At 40.6% G+C, this 16,301-nt stretch overlaps 2 protein-coding genes across 12 annotated transcripts in view; one reads left to right on the top strand and one right to left on the bottom strand.

The window, feature by feature from the left end:
• CERT1 (ceramide transporter 1) overlaps positions 1-6,837 on the bottom strand; it is a 78,353-nt gene extending 71,516 nt beyond the window's left edge. Inside the window, exons 1-2 of one of the 2 annotated variants that reach the window (XM_072859547.1) lie at positions 6,396-6,837; positions 2,462-2,596 (exon numbers count right to left, since the gene is read on the bottom strand). In XM_072859547.1, coding sequence (XP_072715648.1) covers positions 2,462-2,596; positions 6,396-6,491 — 231 coding nt within the window. In that variant the 5' untranslated portion in view covers positions 6,492-6,837. The remainder of the gene's footprint in view (positions 1-2,461; positions 2,597-6,395) is intronic. The other variant, XM_072859548.1, reaches the window with a different exon arrangement.
• A 173-nt stretch (positions 6,838-7,010) lies between these two features.
• The window catches only part of POLK (DNA polymerase kappa), a 35,328-nt gene continuing 26,037 nt past the window's right edge, over positions 7,011-16,301 (top strand). For 4 of the 10 annotated variants that reach the window (XR_012042191.1, XM_072859757.1, XM_072859756.1 and 1 more), the window contains exon 1: positions 7,011-7,115. The gene's annotated coding sequence lies outside the window, so the exon portion shown is untranslated. Of the gene's footprint in view, positions 7,195-7,431; positions 7,865-13,363; positions 13,385-16,301 lie in introns of those variants that run through there. The other 6 variants (XM_072859750.1, XM_072859751.1, XM_072859758.1 and 3 more) reach the window with 6 other exon arrangements.

Here is a 16,301-nt window from a genome sequence, read left to right as displayed (position 1 = left end):
TGCCTAAAAGAAAGCTTTACGAAAATCCAATCACCCTTTCCTACAAGGAAACATTGCAGCCATCAACACCATCTCATATCACTCATGTCCTGCTTTGTATTGAAGGAAAACTTACCAAAATACACCAGGTTAGGAGACAGGTAGTTACTATGCCTGACTCTGGATCATCAAGATCAAGGAAAACTAAACTTACAGTATAGTGAAAGACTGTTGAAAAGTGTTTAAGATTAAAATCGCAACTACATCAAATCAGTGAAAAGAAACCTGACTTCCCCTCTCTGTCAAAGTAATCACAAGACATACAGTAAAGAGTAAGTTCCACTGATAGCGAAAGTAGTTTCACACATTATCATCTCAACATCTATTTTATCAGCTATTGGTGTTCTCTGATGCATTCAAATACATGCTAGTAAGCTTATCATTAGTAAGACATTACAAGGGCATGAAAGTAAAAATTAACTATGTACCACAGGAAGAATATTTTAAACACTTATCTTTCAGCATAATTAATTTTCTATTGAAAACATAGGTTTAAAAAAAATTTATTCAATTTGCTACCAAACAACTATCAAACCAGAAGCATTCATGCTAAAACTCTGGCTTAGAGGAATATCTTCCAAAAAATAAGAGACAGAATAATCGCACAACAGTTTCAAAAGTAAATTTCTATATCCTAGAGGCATGAAATGATCCAACAGTATTCCTGAAACTTTAATACATACACAACAATCACTTTAACTGCAGCTAGAAATAATTAACAGAAGTTTACTAGGTTTCAGAGATGCCATCTCAAATCACAATCAAGCAATTAAACTGTCAAATACCTCTCACAAAGCATGAGCCTGAATGAAAATGGAATAACTAAAATATCAGGTTAACTTAGAATAAAAAGTGGGCACAGTTCTCATTCTCCAATTCCATAGTTTCTTTCTCAATGTAGTCAAGAAGCTCAAGAACTGAAAAAAAATGCAACGATTTGACTCCAAGTGACCAGATGTAACAAGTACCAGATAGAAGAGTAAAAAAGCTATGTGTAAGAAGTTCCAGTGTTACATACTTCCTAGTCAAAACATAAGCTCACCAACTTCCCTTCACAAAGTGCAACGTACCAAAACATTCCAGCAGCAATAGCAGCATCACTATAATCTCTTGCTCCCCCACCACAACTGAATTCAGGCTGCTGATGCGCTCTGCAGCATACTTCCAGATGTCCCTTGGCCTATATCCTTGCCACTACCTTCCCATCTCTGCCTGGCTGGCATGTTAAGCCTCTTGCTAGTGAACTTGAGACCTTTTTGCAAGTCCTGATCAGAGGCTGGTACTACTACAGAGTGCCAAGAGTACACTTGGGTCAGAATTTCTAGAGACTGTTGTTGTGCACCATGTATTCCTGAGTAAGTCAAATCTTGAGCAAGTTTTAAAAGTTTAATCTGTTTAAAAAAGTTTTAAAATAAATGATCTGTTTTAATTTTTAGACTGCAATACCTGTCAGACATCTAAATGTAAAATCTGCTTTTTCTTCACAGGCTTTTTTCCAAAATGCATACAGTTGATGTAATCAATCCAGTCTTTTTTTTTTGAAACCAAGATGTGTTTAATAAAATTCTATTTGTAAGCTGAATATTAGTGAGAAAGAAAACATCTCATTTGTCATCCTTAATTCAGTTTGAAAAAAACACATTCAGTGGAATAAGAACATAAACAGTAAGATTTAACTCTACTCCTCTAGGAACTTGTGTGCAACACAAGAGTCCAGCTATTTTTTCTCTAAATCACATAAACGGACTATTTAACAGTAACACAGAAAAGCTATAGCATGCTTTTTGGCAGGTATTAGTCATAGTTAATACATATCATAATTCTGAAAGCCACAAGAAGCAGATTTAAAATTTATCTTCTAAGGCCAATTCATCCTTATGAGATTTCATTTATATGTAGGCTCTTTATTCTTAGTAGTGCAATACTGAATCTTTTAGCTTTAGACAAAAACAGCAACACACTAACTTGTTTGGAGGAGGAAGCATGTGGTAGAACATTTTCTTTTGGAAATGTTCTACAGAGTCATGTTCAGAAAGTACAGTCAAGGAACTACTACTCTCTCCCTCTAGTGCAAAGTGTGAAGGCTGTGATGGATGGTACCTCCTTTGGGAGGTTGGTCCAGGGTCTTAGGCCAACCCCTGGGAAAACTTTGCAGCCTCCAGAGGCAAACTGTATCCCTACCTGCAGAAACCCACTGCAGTAAGAGATGAAAAGCTGCTTACTGCAGCCACAAATGAGAACAATTGTTTTCTTATTAGGAACTCCTTGCCCTGGTCCAGAGTGTTCCACTGATACCACTAACTTTCATAACAGATGACCTAACAGAATTTGCCATACCCATGTTTGCTTTCACCAGACATTAGCCTACAAATATGTAACACCCCAAAACATGAAAAGACAGTGGTAATGAAATAGCACTTACTGTAATCACAGCCTTGCTCAGACAGATAGAGCCTCTGCAGCCGTATTCTGTTTCATCTTCAGACTTGTAATAACTGAGTGTGCTGCTTTTCAGAGTTACCCATCGATCCTGCCACCCATGAATGTAGTTGGTCCACTGTAAAAAAAAAATTCCAAAGATCAGCTAATAGAAAAATAACAATAAAAGACAGTGTGGCTCAGGCCTTCAAGCACCAGGAGAAAAAAAGCAATTGGGAGGAACTTATTTTTAAAAGTTGAGAAGTTTATTCTGCTCAGAGCTCCTAAAATAATTTTACAAATTCATAAAGGTACTAAAAACCAGTTGTTTCAAATGAACAGTAAGATAACAGATGTCTTGACTGCAATTGCATTGCTAAGGCCAGTTAAAATAAAAGTAATAAACATACTAATGACACAAACTGAGGACAGGGGGGAGGGGAAAAAATCAAACATTAATCACTAAGGTGAGTTCAGACACTTGATTTAAAATCTGGAGGTAGCCCAAAAGCCAAGCTTAAGTGGAACATGAAATAATTTATTTTATATAAAAGTTAATTTCTACAAAAATTATTTTACTAAAGTATCTAGTTCTCTTCATATAAATACAAACATGTCATTATCCCACAGTACAGTATAAAACTATTGTACTGCCTAGAGTAATCAGTTCTTTATCAATTTAATATTGCCCATAGATACTGCTTTAGGTTTTAATTCCTAACCACTTTCTCATTAAGAAGATAATAGCTTATGAGCAGACATCCAATCATCCTTTTGTTGTTCAGACTCTTCTAGGGACTCCATATTCACACACAGAATGAAACTGATATTCCAGGAACAAGTCCTGGATTCATCCTACAGAGATCTAGTAAGAAGTGACTAAAAGTTCTGGTTATATTTAATCTTATATATAAAATCTTATATTTATCTTTATATATTATATATAATCTTATATTTGTAACATCTTCCCAGCTGCTCTTATATATAAAATCTTATATTTATCTTTATATATTATATATAATCTTATATTTGTAACATCTTCCCAGCTGCACTTTGTAGAATCATACAACACTGATAGAGCATCAGGACTGTTCTCTGATGCTAAACAGATGACTCTTCTCATCTGACTGTACCCCGGTGCTTGGTCTTCAATCACAATGCAAATTTTATAAATTAGAAAAAACTGAAACAAAAGTCACAAAAATAATTTTATCATGCAAGCACTTCTTTGATCATGACAACCATTCTTTGACAAAAAGCTCTGAGAAATAAGCTCTTTTTAGCATTTAAGTCTAACCATTATTCATCATTTTGTAATATATAAATGGGGGGGAAAAGTTGACTAACAGGCTTGTTTCCACATTATACCACATGAATTAGTTAATACATGTCCCATAACTACATGTTAACTCTAGTAATAACAAGAGGTCTAAGGAAAACAAATTCTATAGCTGAGAATTTACTAACAATTTTTAAGCATAGGTAAGACCTTGATTTGCTTTCCAAAGATAAAGCCCTTTTTCATCTCTTAAAACACTGAATTTCTAAGTTTAGTATTTCTGAAAGAAAGCCTCAGCTGTGCTCAGTACATGAACTGGTAGCACAAGTGGTCATGGAGGTATATTATTCCCCGCTTTCCTCTTTTCCTGTCTCTCATGTTCCCAACTCCTCCCAGATGTGAAAGGCAGAGTTCAAAGTTATCTTGGGCAAAAGAGCAAGGGACAAGGAGGAAAGCACCTTTCCTTCATTGACAGAGTTAAGTGAGGCAAATGTAGCATTCAATCTTGCATTTGCTGTTGCAATGAACGCTTGCTGTTGCAATCAAAATGTGCCATGAATTAAGAGACTCCTTAAAGTATATTGGGTAGGCACAAGGTTTGACAAAGAAAAGACCACTGCTTTTTCCAGCATCTAGATTCTTGTGCTTCAAGAAAGAGTCTTCCACACTGAAGTTCTTTCTTTGCATCCACCTTAAAATTGTTAGCAGGAAATACAATGGAAAAAAGCCTAGAGTTCTGAAACATTTAAAGAGACCAGCAGGCCGTACTTCTAATAAGCTTCTCTTACCAAATTACTCCGTTTTCTTCAAAGCTTCTGTCTTTACTGAAGGGTGGAACAACTGAAACACTACCAAGCACGCAGAGAACTGCAGCCCACTTTTATTGCTTTAGAATTTAATTATGCACAATAAGATACCAAAACCAGATATTTCCTTAGTAGACAGTTCAGTATGCTATCATTTCATTTTAACTAGTCTCAAGTATTACCAAGGCATCAACTAAAAAAAGGTAAACTTATCCCTCAAGCATATTCACTGCAACAGGTTTCACCATGCTTGACTATTCAGATTACATCCCATGTTCTCACAGGAAAGGCAGTGCCAGCTACACTCGGTATAATCATCCAGAAAAATAAAAAGTTTGCACATACCTAAGCTACAGAATGTCAGAAGCCATGGCTTCACCTGCTGCACCCGTAAGAAACAGCACCTGGACTTAATAAAGTATTTAATTTGCCAACATAAAAATCAATTACATCCCACAAATTGAAGTTTCTAATGATGGAAGCATCTAATCAAAGGAAAACTTTGCAACAGAAAAAACCCAATAAAACGACACTAAACCAAACCCCCACATTTTAACTGTTGCAACATCTCACATCCATCTCATCCTCTCCCTTCCCCATCCACTATTAGATGACAAGATCTTACAAATGAAAGCAAAGACCCTTCTTTTCTTCCAACTGTTCTTCTCATCTCTAGGGTTAGAAACATTTTCAGGCTGAAGGAGTTCACCAAGTGCCTCACAAAAAGCAGAGTGCTAGCCCTGTTATGGCTGTTTTCTCAGCATCCAGGGCCAGTTTATGATCTCTGTATCCCGTGACCTGTGCTTCCCATGCTGGCTTGTGTCCAGCCTTATCATGTAGGGCAGGAAAAAAAATTCAAAACATACTGCTTTAATTCTAAAGATATTTCAACATTATTCTGAAGGTTCTTTCTGTGATAAAAAAACTGCATTCAAACTTAGTAATTTATTATTCAACTTCAAAGTACTCCTAAAACCAAAATTTCCCAGTATCCCCTGACACATACTTGCAAGTCATCTTATTTTCAGTTATAAAGGAGCACAAATTATGTTTATTTTTAAAAGGGGGAACAAGCTTTAGGGCATTTTTCCTTCCGTTCCTCCCCACCTCCCGTGTCTCTCGCTGCAGGAGTATTTTATTGCCCTGTTTTGATACTTGGACTAAAGGCTGTGCCGCTCCTATGCCGCTGCCCGCTCCTGGGGAGCAACCAGGGGCTGCGCCTGCCTTCAGGAGCTCCCGGGGAGACGAGCGGGGTGCCGCGGCCCCAGCCCGCACCCAGGCCCGCTGCCGGCTCCAGCCAGCAGCCTGAGGCGCGGGGGCGACGCCCTCCCCCGGCGCACTCGGCCGCCTCCTCCTGGGCCCGGCTCCCCGGAACCTCAGGCCGGGTAGCCAGCGGGCTCGGGGTGGCAGGGACCCCCGAGCCGGGCGGCACCGACGCTTCCCCCAGCCGCCCGGCCGGGCTGAAGCCGCGCCCGCGGCTCTACCCCGAAGAAGGGCTTTCTCCCCGGGTGGGGAGGGGCGGGCGGCAGCTGCGCAGAGGCGGGGGGGGGGCCGGCGGCCGGGATGTGCCGGTGCCCGCGGCTGAGGGAGGGGGCGCGGGCCGTTGGCGCCGGCCGCCGCAGCGGCTGCCTGGCAGGCTCCCCGCCGTCAGGTGGCGGCTGCTCCGGCTGTGCCAGCGCCTCCCGCGGAGCCTCCGGCCCCCTCACCAGGCCCCTCGGCCTGATCCTCCGGAGCGGGAGGGAGACAGGGGGACGGGGCTGACAGCCCTCGGCCAGCCGCGAGGCAGGGGGGACCGAAGCGCGGAGAAAGGAAGTGAGAGGCCGCGGGGCGCGGGCTGCGGGGAGGCGGCTTACCTTGCTCAGCACCCCGCAGAGCTCAGCAGGCAGCCCGAGCTCGGTCTCGGGGTCCTCCTCGGAGCCGGAGGAATTCCAGCTCTGGTTGTCCGACATGGAGACCCGAGCCGCAGCCACCGCCGAGCAGGGAAGAGCCGAAGCGGCCCCCGCCCAGAGCAGCCTCAGCCTCCTGCTGTCGAAGGGACGGGAGCGGCGGGCTCTACCTGAGCGGCACCGCTCCGCGCCCGCGGGTGCCACCAGCGCCGCCCGCCCCTGCCAGCGGCCGGCCGGCACTGAGGCACGCAGGCTCGGGCTTCCCCCTTCACCGTAGCTCCGCGGCCCCCGCCCGAGGCAAGAGCCACAACATAGAGGTGGCGAGGGAAGGAGGGGCGAGCGCGCGTCCGCCTGCCGCGCACTCCGCTCACAGCGCCACTGCCGCCGCCATCTTACGCCAGGAGGGTGCTCTCTGCTACTATTTACCAGGTCCGCCCCACGCCCTCCCGCCCAGCCCCGCCGGCCGGGCCGCGCGGCGCCTGACGGGAGTTGTAGTCTTGCCCCGCGCAGCGGTAAGCCTGGCCACCGCTGCCTCTCGGGAACGGTAGTTTCTGGTGCTCGCTGGTGCAGCACGGCCTGCTGGGAGGTGTAGTCCGCCGCGGCGGCCGTCTCCCTCCCGTCGGCAGGTGGCCGCCATCTTGGTTTCGTCGTGTCTGTGGCGGGTTTCGCCTCCGCGTTCCCGATGAGGTGGGGAACTCTGCTCCCGCTGCCGCCGGGCAAGGGCAGCGGTGCTGCGTGGGGCGACGTTTGCTTTATTTTTTGTGGGGTGAGGGAGGGCTTTTTCTTTTATGAGGTGAAGCGTCTCTCCGGCCCTGCTTGCTTTCTAGTGTGAGAGATGTGGCCTCCTCTTCCCTGCCTAAAACCGGCGGGACTCAGGGGGTGAGCGCCAAACCTTTCCCTTGACAAAAATGGTGGCCGCGGAGGCCGCAGGAAGGGGCGGAAGGTGCTGCCGGCTCCCGGGTGAATTGTGAGGGGAGGGCGGGCCGTCCCGCCGCAACTAATGAGTCTCTGCCGCCCGCGCGGGGCTGGCGGGCACCTGCGTCGCTCCCCGGGGCCGCGGGGCGAAGAGGCCGCTGAGGCCCTCGCCTTGCGGGCGGCGGCGGTCGCGGTTAGGCGCGGCGCGCCAAGTAGCCGCGCTGTGCGGCCGCCGGTGGGCTCGGCAGCCCGCTCCTTCCCGACCGACGGGGGGCCTCTGCGCTGCCCGCTTTCGTTCTGCTTCACCGGCTGTGCCCAAAAAGGCGTGCGATGAGCAGAGCGGAAAGTGGCGGTCAGCAGTCTGCCTCAGCTGCGAGGTAGCGGTGTCCGGTCTTTTATTTACCTAATGTTTTCGCAGTTTAGGGAACGAAACGATATTTTTTTTCTTCAGACTTACGTCTGAGGTATGTGTACTTGCCGATATTTATGGGCGGAGAAATATTTGCAGAAAGGGAAAAAAGGTAGTTGAACGTGTTACTTCACAATTTATGAACAGATGTAGTGGGTTGGGAAGGACTTAAGATTTGTGGTGGCTCATCTCCTTTCTCGTGATTTCTTTAAAAAAAAAAGTTAAATAGCGTTCGTTGACGAAACTTCAGTTTTGGAACACACGCTTCTGGTTATATTGCAAGAGCAATGCTGTACAATTGTATTTTCTCTGGCTTCCTCTATATGACAAATCGTTGTGTAATTTTTCCATGTTACACTGCTTGAAAGTTTCCATTGAGGGTTTATTATTTTTTTGGCAGAGCTCATAGTATTGACACGCATAGTTATATGCATTCCCTATATATGTAGCAGCTAAAAGTTAAATAATACTAGTACCAGTTCAAAGTCTCTGGTATAAATCTGGTATTACTCTTACTGAGATCAGGCCATATCTGCGTTAGCAAGAATGTGGTGCAGTGGGAATAGAGTTGTAAAGGAAAAAATTTGGTGCTGAGGACCTTAAGTTCATCTCATATATGCTTTAAGACACGCGTCTTCCAACTAGCACTAGTCTGGTCCCATGGAAGGCACCTGCATTAGCAATTGTAATGCGTTAGGTGTTCTCTGAAAGCACAGTCTTCCAGCTTAGTTTAGTTTGAAAGGAATCTGGTTTGCCTTCTCCAAGACCAATCTGGGATGCAAACCAAAGCCTGGGAAATGGAGATGATCAAACTGATATGTTGATATAGACCACTTACTCCTCTCTACCTCCTTCTATGCCTTTTCCGTTGGATGTTTATTTTGCCCTTCATTGCTGTGTTTGTTCTTTCATCGGAAGCCCCAGTACTCCGTCTGTACCCCTTCTAGTGTCTTAGAGATTGTGAGAAGTTTACAAATTATTGTTTTCACTGGAAATAGTAATCACCTTTGTTAGAATAGTGGACCAGATACTGTTGTTCTGTATTGCTGATATACTACTTGTAATACAAAAATGTTTCTTTGAGTTTTACTTCTAAAGATGTCAGTCATAAACACGATAAAGTGGGTAACTTTAGAAATATCTATTTTTTTCTTCTCCCTTTTTATATCTCTCATTTCCACTATTGTATCTTCTGTTTTAGCATGTTCATTGTATGTTATTAAATCACATTCACCACTAGTGTATAAACATTTTCTAGTATGTTCATGTTCATGGTTTTGTTTTTCTTAAATTTAAGACTATCTTTCTTAAGAGGATCCTTGAAGGAGCTTTGTTTATGCCACAGCATATTGCCTAATAGTATAGGCTCTGAGATATAAATCATTCGGACAGTTTTTTCTAAAACAATTGTGATCTCTGTGAATCACTGTATTAGGGTTTTTCTTCTAAGTAAAAAAAAATAAAAAGAAGATTACTGCTATTTATGAATATATTGGCAGTAAACACATACCTGTAGAAATGAGGTTCCAGATAACTACACCACTCTGGTGTAGTTTTTACTGATGAATGTTGTTAATAATAGTTAAGTTCCTTCATTATTTTCTTTATGGATTAAACTGCTAAAACATTTTTTTTCAGTAATCTAGAAGTACTAGGAAAAACTTGGTTAGAAACTTGAGATAAATCTTGATGTTTAAAAGGTCTTGTAAAATGCTGAATAGAGACAGAAGAAGATGCCCCAGTTCTTTGCCCTTTGAATAAACTTTGAAGTTTTAAAGACATGATTTTTTTAGACAGAGAAGTTGAGAGCAGGATTTACAGCAGAATTGTACTGCATCTTGCCTGGAGAAATAAGTGAAGAATTATTCAAAGAGTTTGATGAATGGCGAAAAATACGTATTTTGACATTTAATTTTGGGCATTGTCAGAAGCAGTCTCTATTATCTGTTTAATTTGCAGTGTGAATTATTTACTTTTTAAAAGGATTGAATTGTTTGTAAGTTGTTATATCTTAAAGCCAGTGAGTACAGAAAAGACATAATTCTAGGGCTTTGCTTTTTGAAGGCTAATTCTGGGTGGTTGTATGGGATCTATGTTTTTGTAAAATGCTGAGTCAGCTGCTACTTGAAAAAATAGTCCCATTCAGCTGTGTCAGCTTTGGCACTTGGAATTTTCACTTCTGAGAATCCTGACCCAGTTTTCTGTTCAGTATTAATTTATCATGTACCTTGGCTTACTACATTTGTAAAAATAATTACATCTTTCTTAGAAGATTCTGTTTTCTGTGGAGCTAGATCTTATCATATATTGAGAGAGAGAATAGTGAAAGAGTAGCAGTTTTGAATGCACTATTAGGGAACCTAGGTGGTTAACACTGTGTATATTAAATGCTAATAACACTGTTGCACAGTTCCTCCTGCCAGTTCTTTTCTTGTAAATCACTACAGGATTAAAACTGACAGGAGTCATCTTCTTGAGGCTATTCGGAAACCAGGTCTCTAAATACCAAACCCCTTGGGGCTGAAAATAATTGAGCAGATAGTTCAGAAGGACAATCCGACATGCTTGCTTGCACATGTCTTTGTTGGTGGTTTATCCTGCCGACAAGGAGAGACTTTAGAGCAGCTGATACTTAAGTCATTATCAGAGGAACATGATTTTACAAGGAAATGACAGTTAAGGAGTTTGTTAAATTTGATCCCATCAGCCAAAATGTTTCCTTGCCACATGAATATTCGGAAAAGACAGGTGCGCTTCTTGTCGGAAAGTATGTAATGTAATGTTACTGTCTTGGGATAAAATCCTTATCCAAGTAATGAATAAATCAAGTAGTATGAAATCAAATGCACTACTGGAGTTTGTAGTGTAACATTTTAAATATCAGAAATGTTAAAAATATTCTAGCAGGGTTGAATTTTCCTAGTTTGTTGAATGTATGTTTATTCATGTCTTAGAAATTCAAGAAATAAAGCAAAGCATTTGTGGGAAAACCATTGTTCAAATGGCCTGACTATTGGTACATTAATTTCTATACCAAGGTGGGTTAGCTGGGTTTTAGTTCTGTTCATGATGGTGGTTTGAACAGTTGCATGCACAGCCTAGATGAAGATACTTCTGTGCAGTGAGTGCAATAAGAAGTGTAGCTACGTGGCCACCAGTTCAATCTTAATTAGCAATTGGAGTAAAAACAAAGTGGTGTCCGTTAAAAATGTTGATTTAGAAGAGTTGCAGTCTTATTGGGAAGGTCTTGTATAGTTTTTTTTGTTTATTACTTATAGTATTGTTTCAGCAGTATGCAAAGACTTTGTTTCGAGGTGGCCTGTGATGTGGTTTCCAGTTCTAATAATTTCCAGTGCAAGGGAGACATTTGAAAGGTTGGGATTGAGAGTTAGTCTTGAATCAGTCTGCTTGGCTTGTTTGTTCTGCATTCACTCTTCAATTCTGTATTCTTTGAATATTCTTCAATACTTGGCAAAAAGTAATGAAGTAGGTAGATAAAGTATTTCATGCTTACTTGTGAAGGCATTTATCTTTTGAACATAGAGTGATCCATACTACACCACACTTGATTTTAGCCAAAAGCCTGAGAATTATCCTTTGTGGTCAAAACTGGATGCAGGAAGTCCTAACTTTCTTAATTGTTTATTGTGCTTTCAGTGCTTTTACAGAACTCCTATTAACATCTTGACCTTGTCATTGAAATTAAGGGTAATACTGATTTTCCTGTGATGCAGCCTATGTAATGACAGGATTCCTGAAGCTATCCCTTCATCTATTCTCTACATTTGTACATGAAGTTAGCTGTTACAATTTTGTTTTGTTCTTGCTAAAGTAAGAACAGAAGAGTTTAAATAAAGGAATCTCTGAAACATTTTAATCGAGGGAAAATAGGAAGTTTAATTTGGGCTCATACTACAATAAATGAGGTGTTAGATTTTGATGAAATGTTATTGGAGGCTTTTATGAGTTTTACAGAAATTAAAGAAACTCTTTAATTTAGATCCTTGTTCTATCCATTTTAAAAATAATAATTAAAAAATCATCTAGAAAGGGGTCTTTAATAATTGTGTTGCTATTTGCAACATTGGTATTTTTTTACGCGCTGTGGAGACTTACTCAGGGCAATTGGGATGTAAAAGATGGTTCTTTACATCTGTAGTATGTCTTGATGCCTACGTTTAGCTTTTGAGCTCTGGGGGGAGTAGGCACTTGTGTATCTTAGTAACTTCTTTGCATCTCACTATTGGCATGAGAGTCTGTGATAGCAAAGATGTCAGAATTTGATTTTCTTTATGAGGACTGGTACACAATTTACATGCATCAAATCATAATTCAGTATATAAATAAATTATTTTTCAAGCTTTTCCATACTGGTGTCATTTTCCAGTCCTAGTATTTCTTCGCAGCAAGTTGTTAATGCTATCAATAAAAGGCAAACTGTTAACGTACTTTCCAAGTGTTAATAACCTGCATAATGACACTGTGCCCACTGAAATGAATATTCTTAGATATATTTTTTTACTTTCTTACGTATTATTTTATTACACAAAAATAATAATATGAAAGCATTTAAGTTTTCACACAACACACAGTTTCTGTTGCTGGAATTGGAGGATTTTTACTGAACACAGGCTGGAGGAGTGGCAAAGGATCCAATACAAGCCATTTCCTTCACGCTAGTTCAGTCAACTGTCCAAAAATATGCTAAATTTGAGTAAAGGTAGAGGCACTTGAAATTATTGCTCTGATCTTACTGCTGTTTCAGTCTTGATACTTTCATATACTATATAACCCTGTCTGACTGGTTCAGTGGAGTTTCTGTGCCTGCTCCACAAAGAGTTTGATTGGGGTTTTATTAGCGGTCTTTTTTCTCCTGTAAGCATCCCGGATTACTAACAAAGCTTCCTACACAGTAATGCTATTCTGTAGTTCCTCTCCACTTTTTTGTTTTGCGTCAACTGTTGGCATCCACTGCCAAAGTCTTCCTCTTTACTTTTAGAAGTCCTTCCAGTAGCAACTGGAAAGTTACCTCCTCCACTTATAGATGATTCTCCTGCTCCCTTCCCCCCATTCCCACATCACAGGAATAATAGGATAGTATTTAATTGTAGACTGCTTTCACAGTCTTCTCTGATTTCACACCCTACTTACTCATGATGCTGAGAGAGATTTAACGTGTTCTGTTAGAGGAAACGGCTCAGTCTTGCAGCAGCTTCTTGAGGTGACAGCATGCCAAAAATATGTCACTCTTTGCCTAGACTGTTCTGAGTTAGTGTTTCATTAGGCTTTAAACCTTTACCCACTTTTTCCAAGTTGTTTTAGCAAAAATTTTATAAGGTTGTGTCACCACAAGCTAAATGTTTTCTCTAGGTCAATTTTCCATTAAAACAGTTACTACTTGTCCTTACCAGTTTCTACACTGACATTTTTTTCACATTTTGCATAGTGCTTCAAACTGTGCTTCTCCTGTGTTTCCTTTAAATATTTCCATTTTCATTTTGTTTATGGCAGATGAACCACTGGTTTTATCTGACAGCACTATATCTGTTGTCTTATTGTAGCTTTAGTGATTCATTTCAATATGCTAAATATTTTACTTTTTTTTTTTCAGGCCTGTTAATCTGAAACCAAGGTAAACTTCAGGTTCTGTTCTTGTTAAACAGCTGAAAATTGTATCACTTTTTATTCACGCTTTCCGTTCTGTACACCTTTAAGCTTTGGTGGAGAACTAATGTAATGTCCTCAAATAAATGTTTTCTTCTTAATTCCACCTAAAGGTATCATTTGATATTTATACACTTTACCATCTAGTACTAGCAATGTATTTTGTTCCACAAAAGAAGCTGAAAAGATAAAACACATCAGGAGACCACCATTTGTGAGACTTTTTAAAGACAATTATTTTCTCCATCACTGTTATCATCATGGTAATTTTTTTCTCCCTGGATATATAACAGTGTGATGGAGAAGGCTTTTGACTGACATTGAATTAGTGTTTAAAGCCTGTGCTATAAAACTGAGCCTTTAAGAGTGATCTGAATGAGGATGGGGGAAAGATTTGTATATGCTAGGGATAAAGACACTTTCAGGAATAAGGAACAGCTAAAAAATGTTGCAAAGACTAGAATAAGAAATGGAAGCAATCTTGTGTTCATTCCAGCTTCTTAAAGGGAAAGAGTGATAAAAGAACCAGGGGGAATAGTGGATGGGCATTTACCTTGAGGAAAGAATTTTTTGGGAATTGTGCCCATTACTTACCAGAGATTGCCAGTAACAATGGAATTATTGTGGAGCTAATTGATATGGGGGTGCTTATGAGCTTGAGATGAAACTTGGAATGTTGTGTGGGATGCAGTGCTTCTACCTTTGAAGCCTAGCAAACCTGTTCTGGTAAATGTTCTGGTGTATGTTGACTGTAAGATGTTGTCCTACTGTAAGTGAAAAATTTATGAAGATATTCATCATGGTGGTCTTTTATTTGATAGATACACATAAGAGCTATGAAGCCGTTCCCATTCCTAGTTGCCATTATAGTAGCTCAAGTGCTTCTAATGGGTCAAGAGAAGAGTTCTGATCTCTACATCACCTTCTGTTCTTTGAAATACAACAAGCTGGAGATAAACACAGCATTACTTACCTGATCTAGCATCTTCGGAAGACATCATAAATAATAATATGAATTAATGGAATATGATTAAAATTGGGATATTTTTGTCAGAATTTTTTTTTAAGATGGCTTTCTTTAATATCTTGATTTCAGTCGGCTAGTATGTTTCAGGAGAAGATCTTCAGGAAAATATGAACATTGCCACCATTAATTTTAAAAAGTCACTCATGTGGTTCTTTAATAGCAAAAATTCATCTCTACATGCAAAAATACATAATGACCTGCTTCAGTTTGGTTACTGATGAGGCCCACTTAAGTCCTGGAGTGGGGAAGCAGCATTTAAAGAAAAAATGTAACACTCTTAGATTTGTGTAATTTGTGGTTGTTTAATGGAGCTGCTGTACCTGCCTGAAAGGGTGTGGCTCCTCCAAACAGGAAGGGCTCCTGTCACAGAGAGCAACTTGAAGGGGAAGTTTAGGAGTGAATGTGCTTCCTGCATGAGAGTAAAGCTGAAGTGGTTTATGACTCAGCAACTTGCAGTAGGAAGTTGCTGCATACAGAATTTTTTTCTGTATGCTTTTGCAGTAATAAATACATGTTAAGTAATTTATGCCAGTATCACACGTGGATTCTGCTTGTTTTAATCTGGCAAAATTAAGACCACAGGTTCATGCTACAGAGGGTAAAATTTGCTTTCTTTAGCTTTTTAAGATCAATAACCATATAATTAGAGCTTATCAAAGGATTCAGCTAGTTATTTTCATAAGCAACAAGGGAAGGTGTCAGAAGTTCACATATCAGAAGTACCTGCATGTATAAGAAATTACTGGTGGCAGTAATTGACTAGTAAAGGCTTGGTAAGTTCTATTAGTTGGATACCATGACTTTACAAATTAATGGGAAAAAAGAATACATGAATTTTACCCTGAATTAAACAATAGAGTTTTATTCAAAACTTTAAATTTAAGGCATCTGTTTCTAAAAGATGAGCTTTAACACAAACAAAAGTTTTGAATTTGAGCTAGAAATGACTGAGAAAGATTATATGACTTGTTTCAAGCAGGAATGAGGACTAAATGAACAATGGTCTTCTGCAATTTAAAAATCATTCAGTTTCTTTTCTTTTAATGTAATAATCTAGTGAGCAGTGTGTTGTGTTTAAGGCAGTGTTGTTTCATCTGACAGGAGAACATACAGGCATAAGTCTCATGTGCATGTATAAGGTACTAGCCTTTACCTGAAGTTGGTTGTCTTAATTATTTCTGTAAGGGAGCTTTTAAAAGAGCATGCTTTTAAGTTAATAAAAATGTACAATCTTACTGTCTCCAAACACTGATAGAGTTGCAGGTGGCTTTATGTGGTGAGTGTGGCAGGTCAGCCACTTTACAGGAATACAAGTTGTCATGGTTTAGCCACAGCCGGCAGCTAAGCACCACGCAGCTGCTCGCTCACTCCCCCCAGGTGGGATGGGGAAGAGAATCAGAAGAGCAAAAGTAAGAAAACTCGTGGGTTGAGATAAGAACAGTTTAATAATTGGAACAAAATAATAGTAATAATAATAATAAATTGTAATGAGAAGGAAAAAAACAAGAGAGAGAGAGGAACAAAACCCAAGGAAGGGAGAAAGAGAAAAAAAAAAAAGAAAAAAAATGATACAACTGCTCACCACCCGCTGACCAACGCCCAGCCAATCCCCAAGCAGCAATCCCTACCCCCTAGCCAACTTCCCCAGTTCATATACTGGGCATGACATCATATGGTATGGAATAGCCCTTTGGTCAGTTTGGATCAACTATCCTGGCTGTGCCCCCTCCCATTTCTTGTGCACCTGGCAGAGTATGGGAAGCTGAAAAAGTCCTTGACTAGTGTAAACACCGCTTAGCAACAGCCAAAACATCAGCGTGTTATTAATATTATTCTCATACTAAAATCCAAAACACAG

The sequence above is a fragment of the Ciconia boyciana genome, chromosome 4, assembly GCF_034638445.1.
Source record: "Ciconia boyciana chromosome 4, ASM3463844v1, whole genome shotgun sequence".
Lineage (NCBI taxonomy): Eukaryota > Metazoa > Chordata > Aves > Ciconiiformes > Ciconiidae > Ciconia > Ciconia boyciana.
The sequence above is the reverse complement of the archived record's forward strand: the minus strand, read 5'-3'. Positions and strand labels throughout refer to the sequence as shown.